The following is a 16169-nucleotide window of genomic DNA, read 5'->3' as shown; positions in this document are numbered from 1 at the left end:
CAGTGTTCTGGCTGAGGGAAGAAGGTTCTCTGAGGAAGAAAAATGCTGACTATGACCGTAAGAACACCATCTCCACGGTCAAGCATGGAGGTGGAAACATGATGCTTTGGGGCTGTTTCTCCGCTAAAGGTACAGGCCGACTTTGCCGCATTGAGGTGCCAATGGATGGGGCCATGTATTGTGAAGAAGGTTGTCATCCAAGATTTTACAATACATGGCCCCGTCCATTGGCCCCTCAATGTGGGAAAGTCAGCCTGTACCTTTAGCAGAGAAACAGCCCCAAAGCATAAGGTTTCCACCTCCGTGCTTGACTGTAGGGATGGTGTTCTTCGGGTCATAGTCACCATTTTCCTTCCTCCAAACACGGCAAGTTGAGTTAATGCCAAAGAGCTCAATTTTGGTCTCATCTGACCACAGCACTTTCTCCCAATCCTTCTCTGAATCATTTAGATGTTCACTGGCATGACAAAATTCTTTACAGATCTTCTCTAAATCCTTAAGGTTTCTTGGCTGTCGCTTGGCAACTCGAAATTTCATCTCCCTCCATAAATTTTCTATAGGATTAAAGTCTGGAGACTGGCTAGGCCACTCCATGACTTTAATGTGCTTCTTCTTGAACCATTCCTTTGTTGCCTTGGCGGTATGTTTTGGGACATTGTCATGCTGGAAGACCCATCCACAACCCATCTTCAGTGTTCTGTCTGAGGGAAGAAGGTTCTCATCCAAGATTTTACAATACATGGCCCCTTCCATTGGCCCCTCAATGCGGCAAATTCGGCCTGTATCTTTATAAGAGAAAAAGCCCCCAAGCATCACCATTTCTATCTCCGTGCTTGACTGTAGGGATGGTGTTCTTACGGTCATATCAGAATTTTTCTTCCTCAGAGAACCTTCTTCCCTCAGCCAGAGCACCGAAGATGGGTTGTGGACGGGTCTTCCAGCATGACAATGACCCAAAACATGTCCTCTGATAACTGAGCAGAATAAACTCTGCTTCAGTTTATGAATGAACAGGAGCCTCTGTCTCCTGTCCATTCATCTTTAATGCTGGGGTTGCTGAGAAAGGGACTGGGGAATCTGTGTCCTCAGTCCCTTTCTCTGTCCTCTGTCTTAAAGGGGAAATGTCAGGGGTCTGTTTAGACCCCTGATATCTCACCAAAGCCCACCAACAGGGCAATAAATTTTAAAGAGTAAACTGTAAAAAATTATTATAAAATAAAAAACTACGGACACCATCCCCCACCCTATCGACACTGTCCTCTTCCCCAACCCCCCCCAAAAAGCATTGTAAAAAAAATGAAAAACAAATTAAATTGTAAAAAAATGAATACATAAAAGACGACCAACACCATCCACTGCCCTACTGACACTGTCCTGCACATTCTACCCACCGCCATACACCCCGCACTCCTCTCCTGCACATACTACTCACCACCATACACTTCACACTCCTCTCCTGCACATACTGTCCACCTCCATACTCTCCGCACTCCCCACCTGCACATTCTACCCACCTCCATACACTCCACACTCCTCTCCTGCACATCCTACCCACCGCCATACAGTTTTGCACTCCTCTCCTGCACATACTACTCACCGCCATACACTTCACACTCCTCTCCTGCACATTCTACCCACCGCCATACACTCCGCACTCCTCTCCTGCACATTTTACTCACCACCATACACTTCACACTCCTCTCCTGCACATACTGTCCACCTCCATACCTTCCGCACTCCCCACCTGCACATTCTACCCACCTCCATACACTCCACACTCCTCTCCTGCACATTCTACCCACCTCCATACACTCCACACTCCTCTCCTGCACATTCTACCCACCGCCATACACTCCACACTCCTCTCCTGCACATCTTACTCACCACCATACACTTCACACTCCTCTCCTGCACATTCTACCCACCTCCATACACTCTGCACTCCTCTCCTGCACATACTACCCACCTCCATACACTCTGCACTCCTCTCCTGCACATTCTACCCACCTCCATACACTCTGCACTCCTCTCCTGCACATCCTACCCACCGCCATACAGTTTTGCACTCCTCTCCTGCACATACTACTCACCGCCATACACTTCACACTCCTCTCCTGCACATTCTACCCACCGCCATACACTCCGCACTCCTCTCCTGCACATTTTACTCACCACCATACACTTCACACTCCTCTCCTGCACATACTGTCCACCTCCATACCTTCCGCACTCCCCACCTGCACATTCTACCCACCTCCATACACTCCACACTCCTCTCCTGCACATTCTACCCACCTCCATACACTCCACACTCCTCTCCTGCACATTCTACCCACCTCCATACACTCCACACTCCTCTCCTGCACATTCTACCCACCGCCATACACTCCACACTCCTCTCCTGCACATCTTACTCACCACCATACACTTCACACTCCTCTCCTGCACATACTACCCACCTCCATACACTCTGCACTCCTCTCCTGCACATTCTACCCACCTCCATACACTCTGCACTCCTCTCCTGCACATTCTACCCACCTCCATACACTCCGCACGCCTCTCCTGCACATACTACCCACCTCCATACAATCCGCACTCCTCTCCTGCACATTCTACCCACCTCCATACACTCCGCACGCCTCTCTTGCACATACTACCCACCTCCATACACTCCGCACTCCTCTCCTGCACATACTACCCACCTCCATACACTCCGCACTCCTCTCCTGCACATTCTACCCACCTCCATACACTCTGCACTCCTCTCCTGCACATTCTACCCACCGCCATACACTCTGCACTCCTCTCCTGCATATTCTACCCAACGCCATGCACTTCGCACTGCTCTTCTGCACATAATACCCACCTCCATACACTCCACACCCCTCTCCACATACTACTCACCTCTATACACTCGGCACTCCTCTCCTGCACATTCTACCCACCTCCTTACACTCCGCACTGTACATTCCCTATTCAACATTACCACATTCTGCACTTTGTAAGCCATCTCAGACTCTATTAAACCACACCCCTTTAAGCCACGCTGTCAGGAACTCATGAATCAGACTGAGACAGAAGTGCAGTAAAAAATCTAACTTTTTAATATAATGGTAAAATGGCACAAACTGAGCAAACGTAGTCAAAACATAGCCAGGGTTCGGTATCCAGAGCGGGTAGTCGGAACAAGCCAGTGAAACAGGAATCCAGAGATCAGCATAAACGAGGCAGTAAACAGGATCAGGAACCAGAAGGGAAGTCATCCAGGCAAAAGTCTTTAACAGGAAACCCCAAAATACAGCAGAGAGTATCCGGATATGTTGACCAGGCGAAGGCACAGGAAATCTGATCCAGGCAGTTTAAATAGCCAGCAGGGATAGCTGACGAGCAGGATATGAAGACCAGGTGAGTCACTGTGGAATGAAGAGTGCTGACAATTAACTGACAGCTGAGCACAGAGCTCTGAGGAGGAAGGGCTGAGCCCAGGCCATGACACACGCCCAACGTTTAGCACAATTTAAGCCACACCCACATTTTGCCACAGCACGCTACACACGCCACATTTTTTAAATTTTTTTTATCAATACCTAGGGTCCACTTTTTATCTTGCACATGGGCCCACTGATTTCATGATACGCCCCTGTTCAGGACACCTGTACTATTTTCACAGTGCAGTTAGTCTATATTCAGTTTCATGAATGTTTTTATTAATGCTTTTAAGGCATAATCAGTAAGATGTGTAATCAGTGAAATGTATCTGTGAAATGTCTCACAGACTTGACTTCTGTTTCGCCGAAAATCCTCTGGCGCCATCTGACTCTCTGGCATGATTGGCCAAGAATTGAAGCTTGGATTGACAGCATGGGACATCCTGAGACAACTGGGGACAGCCAACACTGGCCTCCCTTAACCCCAGCCATCATCGATGAGAACACTTTATGCACTAAATACACCCGCGAGAGAATTCTGAACAAGTTAGCCAGGTGTGTATGGAAGAGTGTTTGTTATCTTTTCATTGGGTATTATCTTTGTGTATTGATCATTCAATTATTGATAAGAGAATTAAGACATACCTTTATCATCATGTAGTGTGATTCAAAAAGGATGGTGCAAAAGCAAAGGTGATTTATTCATAATGGAATGGACCCAACACAACTGTATTCACATACTTTCAAAAATATATACAGTTGTGCTCATAAGTTTACATACCCTGGCAGAATTGATGATTTCTTGGCCATTTTTCAGAGAATATGAATTATAACACAAAAACATTTCTTTCACTCATGGTTAGTGTTTGGCTGAAGCCATTTATTATCAATCATCTGTGTTTACTCATTTTAAATCATAATGACAACAGAAACTACCCTAATGACCCTGATCAAAAGTTTACATACCCTGGTGATTTTGGCCTGATAACACGCACACAAGTTGACACAAAGGGGTTTGAATGGCTATTAAAGGTAACCATCCTCACCTGTGATCTGTTTGCTTGTAATTAGTGTGTGTGTATAAAAGGTCAATGAGTTTCTGGACTCCTGACAGACCCTTGCATCTTTCATCCAGTGCTGCACTGATGTTTCTGGATTCCGAGTCATGGGGAAAGCAAAAGAATTGTCAAAGGATCTGTGGGAAAATGTAGTTGAACTGTATAAAACAAGAAAGGGATATAAAAAGTTATCCAAGGAGTTGTGAATGACAATCAGCAGTGTTCAAACTCTAATCATGAAGTGGAAAATGAGGGGGTTCTGTTGAAACCAAACCACGGTCAGGTAGACCAACCAAAATTTCAGCCACAACTGCCAGGAAAATTGTTCAGGATACAAAGAAAAACCCACAAATAACTTCAGGTGAAATACAGGACTCTCTGAAAACATGTGGTGTGGCTGTTTCAAGATGCACAAAAAGGAAGCACTTGAAGAAAGATGGGCTGCATGGTCGAGTCGCCAGAAGAAAGCCATTGCTACACAAATGCCACAAAGTATCCCAATTATAATACGTCAAACAGTACAGAGACAAACCTCAAGCCTTCTGGCATAAAGTCATTTGGAATGATGAGACCAAAATTGAGCTTTTTGGCCACAACCATAAATGCTTTATTTGGAGAGGAGTCAACAAGGCCTATGATGAAAGGTCCACCATTCCTACTGTGAAACTACTACTGTGGAGGTGGATCGCTGATGTTTTGGGGATGTGTGAGCTACAAAAGGCACATGAAATTTGGTCAAAATTGATGGCAAGATGAATGCAGTATGTTATAAAAAAAATACTGGAGGAACATTTCCATTCATCAGCCAGAAAGCTGCGCATGGGACATACTTGGACAATCCAACATGACAATGATCCAAAACACAAGGCCAAGTCCACCTGTCATTGACCACAGCAGAATAAAGTGAAGGTTCTGGAGTGGCCATCTCAGTCTCCTGACCTCAATATTATTGAGCCACTCTGGGGAGATCTCAAACATGCAGTTCATTTAAGACAGCCCAAGAATTTACAGGAACGGGAAGCTTTTTGCCAAGAGGAATGCGCAGCTTTACCATCTGAGAAGATAAAGAGCCTCATCCACAAATACCACAAAAGACTTCAAGCCATCATTGATGTTAAAGGGGGCAATACACGGTATTAAGAACTGGGGTGTGTAAACTTTTGATCAGGGTCATTTGGCTAGTTTCTGTTGTCATTATCATTTAAAAAGAGTAAATACAGTTGATTGATAATAAATGGCTCCAGCCAAACACTAACCATGGGTGAAAGAAAAGTTTTTGTGTTATCATTCATATTCTCTGAAAAATGGTCAAAAAATCATAAATTCTGCCAGGGTATGTAAACTTATGAGCACAACTGTATTTTAATTGTTTATTTTTATCATTTTACAAAATGCAAAGTGAGCAAACAGAAGAAAAATCCAAATCCAAACCAAATGCCTTCAAACCTGCATCAGTTCTTACACTTGCACACTTTGTACACTTGCACAAAGTCAGGAATTTTGTAGGATTGGAGTCAGGTGTATGATTAACACATTTTACCACACAGGGGCTCATGATCATCAATTTCATATGAAGATTCAAACACAGTCATTAACCGAAACAAAAGCAGCTGTGTAGGAGACTTAAAACTGGGTGAGGAACAGCCAAAGTCTGCTGCTAAGGTGACACCATGGTAAGACTGAGCACAGCAACAAGACACATGGTACTGCATCAGCAAGGTCTCTCCCAGACAAAGATTTCAAAGCAGACTGGGGATTCAAGCTGTGCTGTTCAAGCCTCTCTGAAGAAGCACAAAAAAAGGGGCAATGTTGAGGACCGTAGATGCAGTGGTCACCCAAGGAAACTTAATGCAGCAGATGAAAGACACATCATGCTTACTTCCCTTCCACATCAGAAGATGTCCACCAGCGCCATCAGCACAGAACTGACGGAAACCAGTGGGACCCAGGCACACCCATCTACTGTCTGGAGAAGTCTGACCAGAAGTGGTCTTAATGGAAGAATTGCGGCCAAAAGCCTCCAATGTGGAAACAAAGCTAAGCGACTCAACTGTACAGGAAAACATAAGACCTGGGGGGGCAGAAAAATGGCAGAAAGTGCTCTGGGCTGATGAGTCAATATGTGAAATATTTGGCTGTATCAGGAGGCAGTTTGTTGGTGAAGGCCTAGAGAGCGATACAATAATGAGTGTCTGCAGGCAACTGTAAAGCACGGTGGAGGTTCCTTGCAAGTTTGGGGCTGCTTTTCTACAAATTGAGTTGGAGATTCAATCAGGATCAATAGTGTCCTCATTGATGAGAAATACAGACAGATACTTACCCATCATGCCATACCATAAGGGAGGTTTGTAGTTGGCCCCAAATTTATTCTGCAGCAGCACAACCAAACATACGGCCAATGTCATTAAGAAGATCAAGGAGTCCTGGAAGTGATGGTTTGGCCCCCACATCTTAACATCATGAAGTCTGTCTGGGATGACAGGAAGAGACAGAAGGATTGGAGGCAGCCGACATCCACAGAAGATCTGTGCTTAGTTCTCCAAGATGTACAGAGAACAACCTACCTACCGAGTTCCTCAGCTGTGTGTAAGTCTACCTAGAAGAACTGTTGCTGGTTTGAAGGCAAAACTGAGTCATCCCAAATATTGATTTGATTTGGATTTCTCTTCTATTCATTTACTTTACATTTTGTTAATTGATCATAATAAACTATGAGCACGTCCATTTCTGAAAGCATTCTTCATTTACACCATCACACCTGCCTAAAACTTTTGCACAGTATTATATACAGTATCTCACAAAAGTGAGTACACCCCTCACATTTTTTTTGTAAATCTTTTATTCTATCTTTTCATGTGACAACACTGAAGAAATGACACTTGTCTACAATGTAAAGTAGTGAGTGTACAGCTTGTATAACAGTGTAAATTTGCTGGCCCCTCAAAATAACTCAACACACAGCCATTAATGTCTAAACCGCTGGCAACCAAAGTCAGTACACCCCTAAGTGAAAATGTCCAAATTGGGGCCAATTAGCCATTTTCCCTCCTCGGTGTCATGTGACTCAATAGTGTTACAAGGTCTCAGGTGTGAATGGGGAGCAGGTGTGTTAAATTTGGTGTTATCGCTCTTACTCTCTCATACTGGTCACTGGAAGTTCAATATGGCACCTCATGGCAAAGAACTCTGAGGATCTGAAAAAAAAAGAATTGTTGCTCTACATAAAGATGGCCTAGGCTATAAGAACATTGCCAAGACCCTGAAACTGAGCTGCAGCTCGGTGGCCAAGACCATACAGCGGTATAACAGGACAGGTTCCACTCAGAACAGGCCTCGCCATGGTCCACCAAAGAAGTTGAGGTCACGTGCTCAGCGTCATATCCAGAGGTTGTCTTTGGGAAATAGACGTATGAGTGCTGCCAGCATTGCTGCAGAGGTTGTAGGGGTGGGGGGGTCAGCCTGTCAGTGCTCAGACCATACGCCGCACACTGCATCAAATTGGTCTGCATGGCTGTCGTCCCCGAAGGAAGACTCTTCTAAAGATGATGCACAAGAAAGCCTGCAAACATTTTTCTGAAGACAAGCAGACTAAGGACATGGATTACTGGAACCATGTCCTGTGGTCTGATGACACCAAGATAAACTTATTTGGTTCAGATGGTGACAAGCGTGTGTGGGGGCAACCAGGAGAGGAGGACAAAGACAAGTGTGTCTTGTCTACAGTCAAGCATGGTGGTGGGAGTGTCATGGTCTGGGGCTGCATGTGTGCTGCCGGCACTGGGGAGCTACAGATCATTGAGGGAACCATGAATGCCAACATGTATTGTGACATACTGAAGCAGAGCATGATCCCCTCCCTTCAGAGACTGGACCGCAGGGCAGTATTCCAACATAACGACCCCAAACACACCTCCAAGACGACCACTGCCTTGCTAAAGAAGCTGAGGGTAAAGGTGATGGACTGGCCAAGCATGTCTCCAGACCTAAACCCTATTGATCATCTGTGGGACATCCTCAAACGGAAGGTGGAGGAGCGCAAGATCTCTAACATCCACCAGCTCCGTGATGTCGTCATGTAGGAGGGGAAGAGGACTCCAGTGACAACCTGTGAAGCTCTGGTGACCTCCATGCCGAAGAGGGTTAAGGCAGTGCTGGAAAATAATGGTGGCCACACAAAATATTGACACTTTGGGCCCAATTTGGACATTTTCACTTAGGGGTGTACTCACTTTTGTTTGCCAGCGGTTTAGACATTAATGGTTGTGTGTTGAGTTATTTTGAGGGGACAGCAAATTTACACTGTTATACAAGCTGTACACTCACTACTTTACATTGTAGACAAGTGTCATTTCTTCAGTGTTGTCACATGAAAAGATAGAAGAAAAGATTTACAAAAATGTGAGGGGTGTACTTACTTTTGTGAGATACTGTGTGTGTGTATATATATATATATATATATATATATATATATATATATATATATATATATATATATATATACACACACCGAATTCTAACATGGTTTGTGCTCATTTATTGAAATAGATGTCTTTATTTTTCAGAATGAACATTTTTGTCCCTTCTGAGCTGAATGATTTTGAGTCTTTGATGCAGAGACTTGTTGTTAATTGCATGCTGATGCCGCCAGCCGATTCTCCCATGGAGAGCATCACTACACAATTTCCAGACTTTCACAATCGCTTTGTGGTGATGTGTGTTGAGCGTGGCCTCCAACACCTGCTGTACCCCTACCTAGACCATCACAGGTATCAGCTGATCTATTATTATTACTCTATTCTAAAGGCTTACTTAAAGTAGAACTAGAGGCAAAACTTTTTTTTTTTTTAATTTTGGATAGAGCAAGGAAGGGTTATTACCCCTGTCAGTTTTTTTTTTTTTCACCATCTGTGTCCCATTGCGGAGATTTCCATTCACCTCCTGTCCCATAGCCAAATAGGAAGTGAGAGAATATTCTTCCAAATTAAGGGAATTCCTTGGGGACCCCCCCCCAGGTTATCAGAGCTAGTTTCCCCATTGCAAGATCCCCCCTCTATTACTTTTCTGGGGACAACCCAAAATTTGGGATTTTCTTTTACTTTCAGGGACGTGCGGTGAGGTGAGAGGCTGGTGAGGCACTGGATAGTGTCAGAGCCAGATACACACAGGTTACATACGCCGCGATCGTTAGAGCGAGAGCGATAATTCTAGCACTAGACCTCCTCTGTAGCTCTAAACATGTAACCTGTAGAGCATGTTTAATGCGTCTCCTATGGAGATTTATAAGTACTGAAGTTTGGCGCCATTCCACAAGTGTGCGCAATTTTAAAGCGTGACATGTTAGGTATCCAATTACTCGGCGTAACATCATCTTTCACAGTATACAAAAAACATTGCTGTTTTTCTTTTTATTCATGAAAAAGTTTTTTTTCCCCAAAAAACGCGTTTAAAAAAATTGCTGCGCAAATACCGTGTGACATAAAAAGTTGCAACGACCGCCATTTTATTCCCTTGGGTGCCTGCTAAAACAATATATGATGTTTGGGGGTTCCGAGTAATTTTCTAGCAAAAAAATTATGATTTCTACATGTAGGAGAGAAGTGTCAGCATTGGCCTGGGGTGGCAAGGGCTTAATTACCATAAGTAATATACAAATAGTTATTATATATTGTTTTTAAGGTAATTTACTATATTTTCAAAATCTGTACTCAAGCAGGCGGCTTAATGAACAAATTACTGAAGTTTGAAGTTATAACTTCCAACCAGTAATTTCACAGTAAATAGATAAATAATAAATTATTATCTTATAACATATAACATATACATATATGATTTAGCTCGTACCTTTTCAGCAGCAGCAGATTCTCATTCTTCCTCTTAACTGTGTGCAAAAACCATGGGATTGTGGGTAAATCTTATACACATAAACACATGTTTTTTCCTTGTAGATAAGAGGGCTGGGCTGGAAGGGAGTATTTGTCTTTTAGACACACCCCCTTCTATGACACTGCAGTGTGAGGCGTGCCTCCACTGCAGCATTTTTATTGGACAGCTGGGTGTCAGAAACCATGAATCAGACTGAGACAGAAGTACAGTTAAATCACACTTGTTTAATAATAATAAAAAAAAGGTAAACAGAGTAAACGTAGTCAAAGCATAGCCAGAACCGGAACAGATAGTCAGAAAGGCCAAAACGTCGGGGAGCCAGAGAACAGCGTAGTAGAAGAGCAAGCAGGATCTGGAGCTAGAGGAAATGTCAGCCAAGGAAGTCTTTTACAGGAACACAGGAGAGCGTCTCTAGAGATATGACCAAGGTGAAGGCAGAGATCATCTGGGCTGGACAGCTTAAGTAAGCAGGATATCATCAACAGGTGAGTCACCGTGGAGAGATAGGAGCTGGCAATTAGCCGACAGCTGAGCGGCCAGCTCAGAGAAGGAAGGGCTGGGCCCAGCCCTGACACTAGGACCAATGGTACTTTACTATTGGTCCAAGACTCCAAGCTGTCCATTGAGCTCAGTGCCTCTGACTAGAAGTGAGGAGAGGCACTGTGAGCTCATCCTCTCAGTCTGCTGCTAATAGAGTGTGCCGGCTTGTATTTAAACTGGCCTCTCTGTATTTATCTTCTGACAGGCTGCACATGGAGCCCCGTATCTCCAGAAACCATAGGTCGTAGGAGCCCCACATTTTTTTTACCAGTGGTTGGGTAGGACTTAGGCTACATACCCCCCCTGTGACCCCAGGTCACCGAACTACAACCCTCAAAGCTCTTTTTTTTTAATGTTCATGGCAGGTGAGGCCCTGCCTCCCCTGACTGCACGTCCCTGTTTACTTTCAATGATAATGGTAAACAGGACAAATAGAGAATAATAACTGGCAGGGGCTCTAACCCTCTCCACTCTATCCAAAACTAAAAAAAAGTTTTTCTTTCCATTATACTTTAACATGATTTACAATTTGAATTCAATAAAATGTTAAAGTGTTGTATTGAAACAGGATCAAACCAGGAGATCAGTGGCAGGAAATAGATTTATATCTGAGTATTTCCTGTTTTAGTGGGATATGAAAAAGTAAATCCCTCCCTTTTTTTTCCAGTGACTGTCAAGGACCTGGCTAATAAAGTGCATAGTAACTGTATAGGGGGGGTCTCCAGACTTTGGAAACAAAGGGCCAGTTTACTGCCTTTCAAACTTCGGGGGGGGGGGGGGGGGGGCTGTGACCAGTGGGAGTAGAAAATGCCATAGGCTTGGTGGTCAGTGGGAGTAAAAAAATTACATCATTGCTGTCAGTGGGAGGAAAAGTGCCCCATCATTGGTATCAGTGGGAGGAATAGTGTCCCATCATTGGTATCAGTGGGAGGAATAGTGCCCCATCATTGGTATCAGTGGGAGGAATAGTGCCCCATTATTGGTGTCAGTGGGAGGAATAGTGCCCCGTTGGTGGCAGTGGGAGGAATAGTGTCCCATCATTGCTGTTAATGGAAAGAATAGTGCCCATTGTTGGTGTCAATGGGAGGAATAGTACCCCATCATTAGTGTTCAGTGATAGGAATAGTACCCCATCATTCGTATAAGTGATGGGAATAGTGCCCCGGATAAAGGCATGCAAAGGGCCACATCCAGCCCGTGGGCCGCAGTTTGGAGACCCTTGCTCTATAGTCATGATATTATCCCTGGTTGGCTGTACTGGAAGTGTAGACCTGTATGGATGTAGCTTTATGATGTTCTTCACTTTCGGCTGCAGTGCATATACAGTGCCTTGAAAAAGTATTCATACCCCTTGTCATTTTCCACATTTTGTCATGTTACACCCAAAAACTTAAATGTATTTATTGGGATTTTATGTGATAGACCAACACAAAGTGGCACATAATTGTGAAGTGGAAGGAAAATGATAAATGATACAAATAAATATGTGAAAAGTGTGGGGGGGACATTTGTATGGCGCCCCCCGGAGTCAATACTTTGTAGAACCCCCTTTCTCTGTAATTACAGCTGCAAGTCTTTTTGGGGATGTCTCTACCAGCTTTGCACATCTAGAGAGGACATTTTTGCCCATTCTTCTTTGTAAAATATCTCAAGCTCTGTCAGATTGGATGGAGAGCGTCTGTGAACAGCAATTTTCAAGTCTTGCCACAGATTCTCAATGGGATTTAGGTCTGGACTGTGACTGGGCCATTCTAACACATGAATATGCTTTGATCTAAACCATTCCATTGTAGCTCTGGCTGGATGTTTCGGGTCGTTGTCCTGCTGGAAGGTGAACCTCCGCCCCAGTCTCAAGTCTTTTGCAGACTCTAACAGGTTTTCTTCTAATGCCGCGTACACACGGAAATGTTCGATGTGAGCTTGTTGTCGGAAAGTCCGATTGTGTGTATGCTCCATTGAACATTTTCTGTCAGAATTTCCGGCCACAAATGTTTGAGAGCAGGTTCTCAAATTTTCCTCCAACTTCACTCGTTGGAAATTCCAATCGTGTATACAAAAGTCCATCGCACAAAAGCTCACGCATGCTCGGAATCAAGCTGAAGAGCCGCACTGGCTATTGAACTTCCTTTTTCTTGGCTCGTCGTACGTGTTGTACGTCACCGTGTTCTGGACGTTCTGAATTTCCAACAACATTTGTGTGACCGTGTGTATACAAGACAAGTTTGAGCCAACATCCTTCGGAAAAAAATCCACGGTTTTGTTGTCGGAATGTCCGATCGTGTGTACGGGGCATTAGAGTGTCCTGTATTTGGCTCCATCCATCTTCCCATCAACTCTCACCAGCTTCCCTGTCCCTGCTGAAGAAAAGCATCCCCACCACATGATGCTGCCACCACCGTGTTTCACGGTGGGGACGGTGTGTTCAGGGTGATGTGCAGTGTTAGTTTTCCCCCCACACATAGCGTTTTGCTTTTTGGCCAAAACGTTCAGTTTTGGTCTCCTCTGACCAGATCACCTTCTTCCACATGTTTGCTGTGTCCTCCACATGGCTTCTCACAAACTACAAACAGGACTTCTTATGACTTTCTTTCACCAATGTCTTTCTTCTTGTCACTCTTCCATAAAGGGCAGATTTGTGGAGAACACGACTAATAGTTGTCCTGTGGACAGATTCTCCCACCTGAGCTGTGGATCTCTGCAGCTCCTCCAGAGTTACCATGGACCTCTTGGCTCTTCTCTGATGAATGCTCTCCTTGCCCGGCCGGTCAGTTTAGGTGGACGGCCATGTCTTGGTAGGTTTGCAGTTGTGCCATACTCTTTCCATTTTCCTATGATGGATTGAACAGAGCTCCATGAGATGTTCAAAGCTTGGGAGATTTTTTTAGAACCTAACCCTGCTTTATACTTCTCCACAACTTTATCCCTGACCTGTCTGGTGTGTTCCTTGGCCAAACTTCTGAGGGCTTCACAGAACAGCTGTATTTATGCTGAGATTAAATTACACACAGGTGGACTCTATTTACTAATTAGGTGACTTCTGAAGGCAATTGGTTCCACTAGATTATAGTTAGGGGTATCAGAGTAAAGGGGGCTGAATACAAATGCCCCCCCCCCGCCCACACACTTTTCACATATTTATTTGTAAATAATGTTTAAAACCATTTATCATTTTCCTTCCACTTCACAATTATGAGCCACTTTGTGTTGGTCTATCTCATAAAATTCCAATAAAATACATTTACGTTTTGGGTTGTAACATCATAAAATGTGGAAAATTTCAAGGCACTGTAGTTGCCATATTTTGCCCTTACTCTGGTTAATTTATACATTGTAAAAGAAAAGGTAAGGGTGGATAATACAGATATTACTATACATAGAATGTTTTCCAGTGACAAGTAAATACAGCTGTATAGCACAAATGTAACATAGAAGCAAAATAACAATAACAACAAGCAATAGCGTACAGTACAGTAGAGGAGAAAACCCCGTCCATATGAGTGTACAATCTAGCTGAAAACAATAGTAGGTAATTAGAATGAGAGAAACGCACCAAATGTTGCAATTAAAGATGAACTCCAGCAATTCAGTCACTTTGCACTTTGTGTCGGATAAGTCGGGGGTTAAAGTGGTTGTAAACCCTTACAGACCACTTTTACCTACAGGTGAGCCTAGATTAAGGCTTACCTGTAGGTGCAAGAAATATCTCCTAAACCTACATGGTTTACGAGATATTTCCAAAAGACAGGCACCGATGTCTACGGCACATGCGCCGTAGACAACGGCGCGCAGGTGCACTGAGCGTGTCGTTTCTAACGGCAATCGTGCCGTTAGTGGCAGCTCCCGCAGTGACGTCATCGCGGCTCCGGCCAATCACAGCGCCGGAGCCACGATACCCGGAAGGAAAATGGACGCTTCATGGAAGAGGGGACAGCGGTGACATCGGAGGCTGCTGTGTCAGGTAAGTGACACATAATGGGCTACTGTGCGATGCATAGCAGCACATTATGCTTTACCTTTGCAGGGAAACAAAGAGTCCAGCGAGGTGTATGCCACTTTGTTGACTTATCTATTTCATTTACTATTGACGTTTTTTTGTTTTTTTTAAATAGAGTACAATCAACATTTTTACGTTCTTACATACTTTTACATTTTTACGGATCACCAGGAGCATAGCTCCTACTTCCGGGGCTCGGGATGCTGGACCTTCTGGTCTCCAGCAGCTGTAGAGTCATGTGCAGCCGCTGTGCCTGCCCCTCACCTCCTTCTGCCCCATCACAGAGCACTTTGTGTTATGTGAATCCCATTCACAAAATACAAAGGCTCCTGTGAATGTGAAGGGAGTGCTGGGCAGCTGTGTCTGAGAAGTGTAGTGATAGCTATCATCTTGGAGCTCCAAAAAAAAATGTAAATTTAAGAGGCAAGTCCATGAGGTGGCATGCACCATGTTGGGCTTAGCTCATAGCATGCCAGCGCTTTTCACAAATTGATTGAATTCCTTTCAAGCGGAATGAAACCTCTTTGTAATATTAGCACAGACTGGCAGACTTACCCGCTAAGCATTCCCCTCCTATGCTGTCGGTGCTCTTGGCTGTCATGTGGTGCTTCCATCTTCTCCTGGCCTTCCTTCCATGTTTGGACTCCTTCAGTCACTTGATTGGCCAGGCTGTGATGATGTCACTCCCACACATGACCACAGGAGTCATCGAGCTGGCAATACATGGCTTCCTTCCCCCAATTGCTGTCATTTTCATAGTGAGTTGCCTTTGATTCATCGCACACATCACACATGCGTTCTCTGAAGTCTCTAATACAGTTCTGTCTTTGCTAACAGTTTACAACCAGAGAATTGCTCTGCTCTGTCCGATACGTCGTTACATGAGGCCCACCCCTGGTTTGGTTTTATGGTGCACATTCGACAAGTCAGTGCTGATCCAAACGGTAAGTGGACTTCAGGTACTTTGCTTACCACCTAATCACAGCGGCTGTGATCATAATTGCTTCTGTTATGTGTTTGCTATGCTTTAACTCCTTTGCGACCGAGCTATAGCCGGATGACGGCTACAGAGCCCGGCTACACTTTGCCAGAAGGGCATCATACGATGTCCCCCCCCCCCTTTGCTCGTGCCCCCTGCGGCACACATCAGCAGTGTGTGAAGAGACAATCACGGTGGCTCTTTACCAAGTGATCAGCTGTGTCTCAATGTAAATAGGATTTGCCGGATATCAGCAATCCTCTCCTCACGCTGAAAGTGAGGAG

At 44.4% G+C, this 16169-nt stretch overlaps 1 protein-coding gene across 1 annotated transcript in view; it reads left to right on the top strand.

The window, feature by feature from the left end:
• Window positions 1–16169, top strand: part of SPG11 (SPG11 vesicle trafficking associated, spatacsin) — a 123978-nt gene that overhangs the window by 32007 nt on the left and 75802 nt on the right. Inside the window, 3 exon segments of the mRNA XM_073618255.1 lie at window positions 3779–3986; window positions 9052–9255; window positions 15744–15850. Coding sequence (XP_073474356.1) covers window positions 3779–3986; window positions 9052–9255; window positions 15744–15850 — 519 coding nt within the window.

Source organism: Aquarana catesbeiana, linkage group LG03 (genome assembly GCF_042186555.1).
Source record: "Aquarana catesbeiana isolate 2022-GZ linkage group LG03, ASM4218655v1, whole genome shotgun sequence".
NCBI lineage: Eukaryota > Metazoa > Chordata > Amphibia > Anura > Ranidae > Aquarana > Aquarana catesbeiana.
Note: the sequence above shows the minus strand (reverse complement) of the source record. Positions and strands in the feature narration are given on the sequence as shown.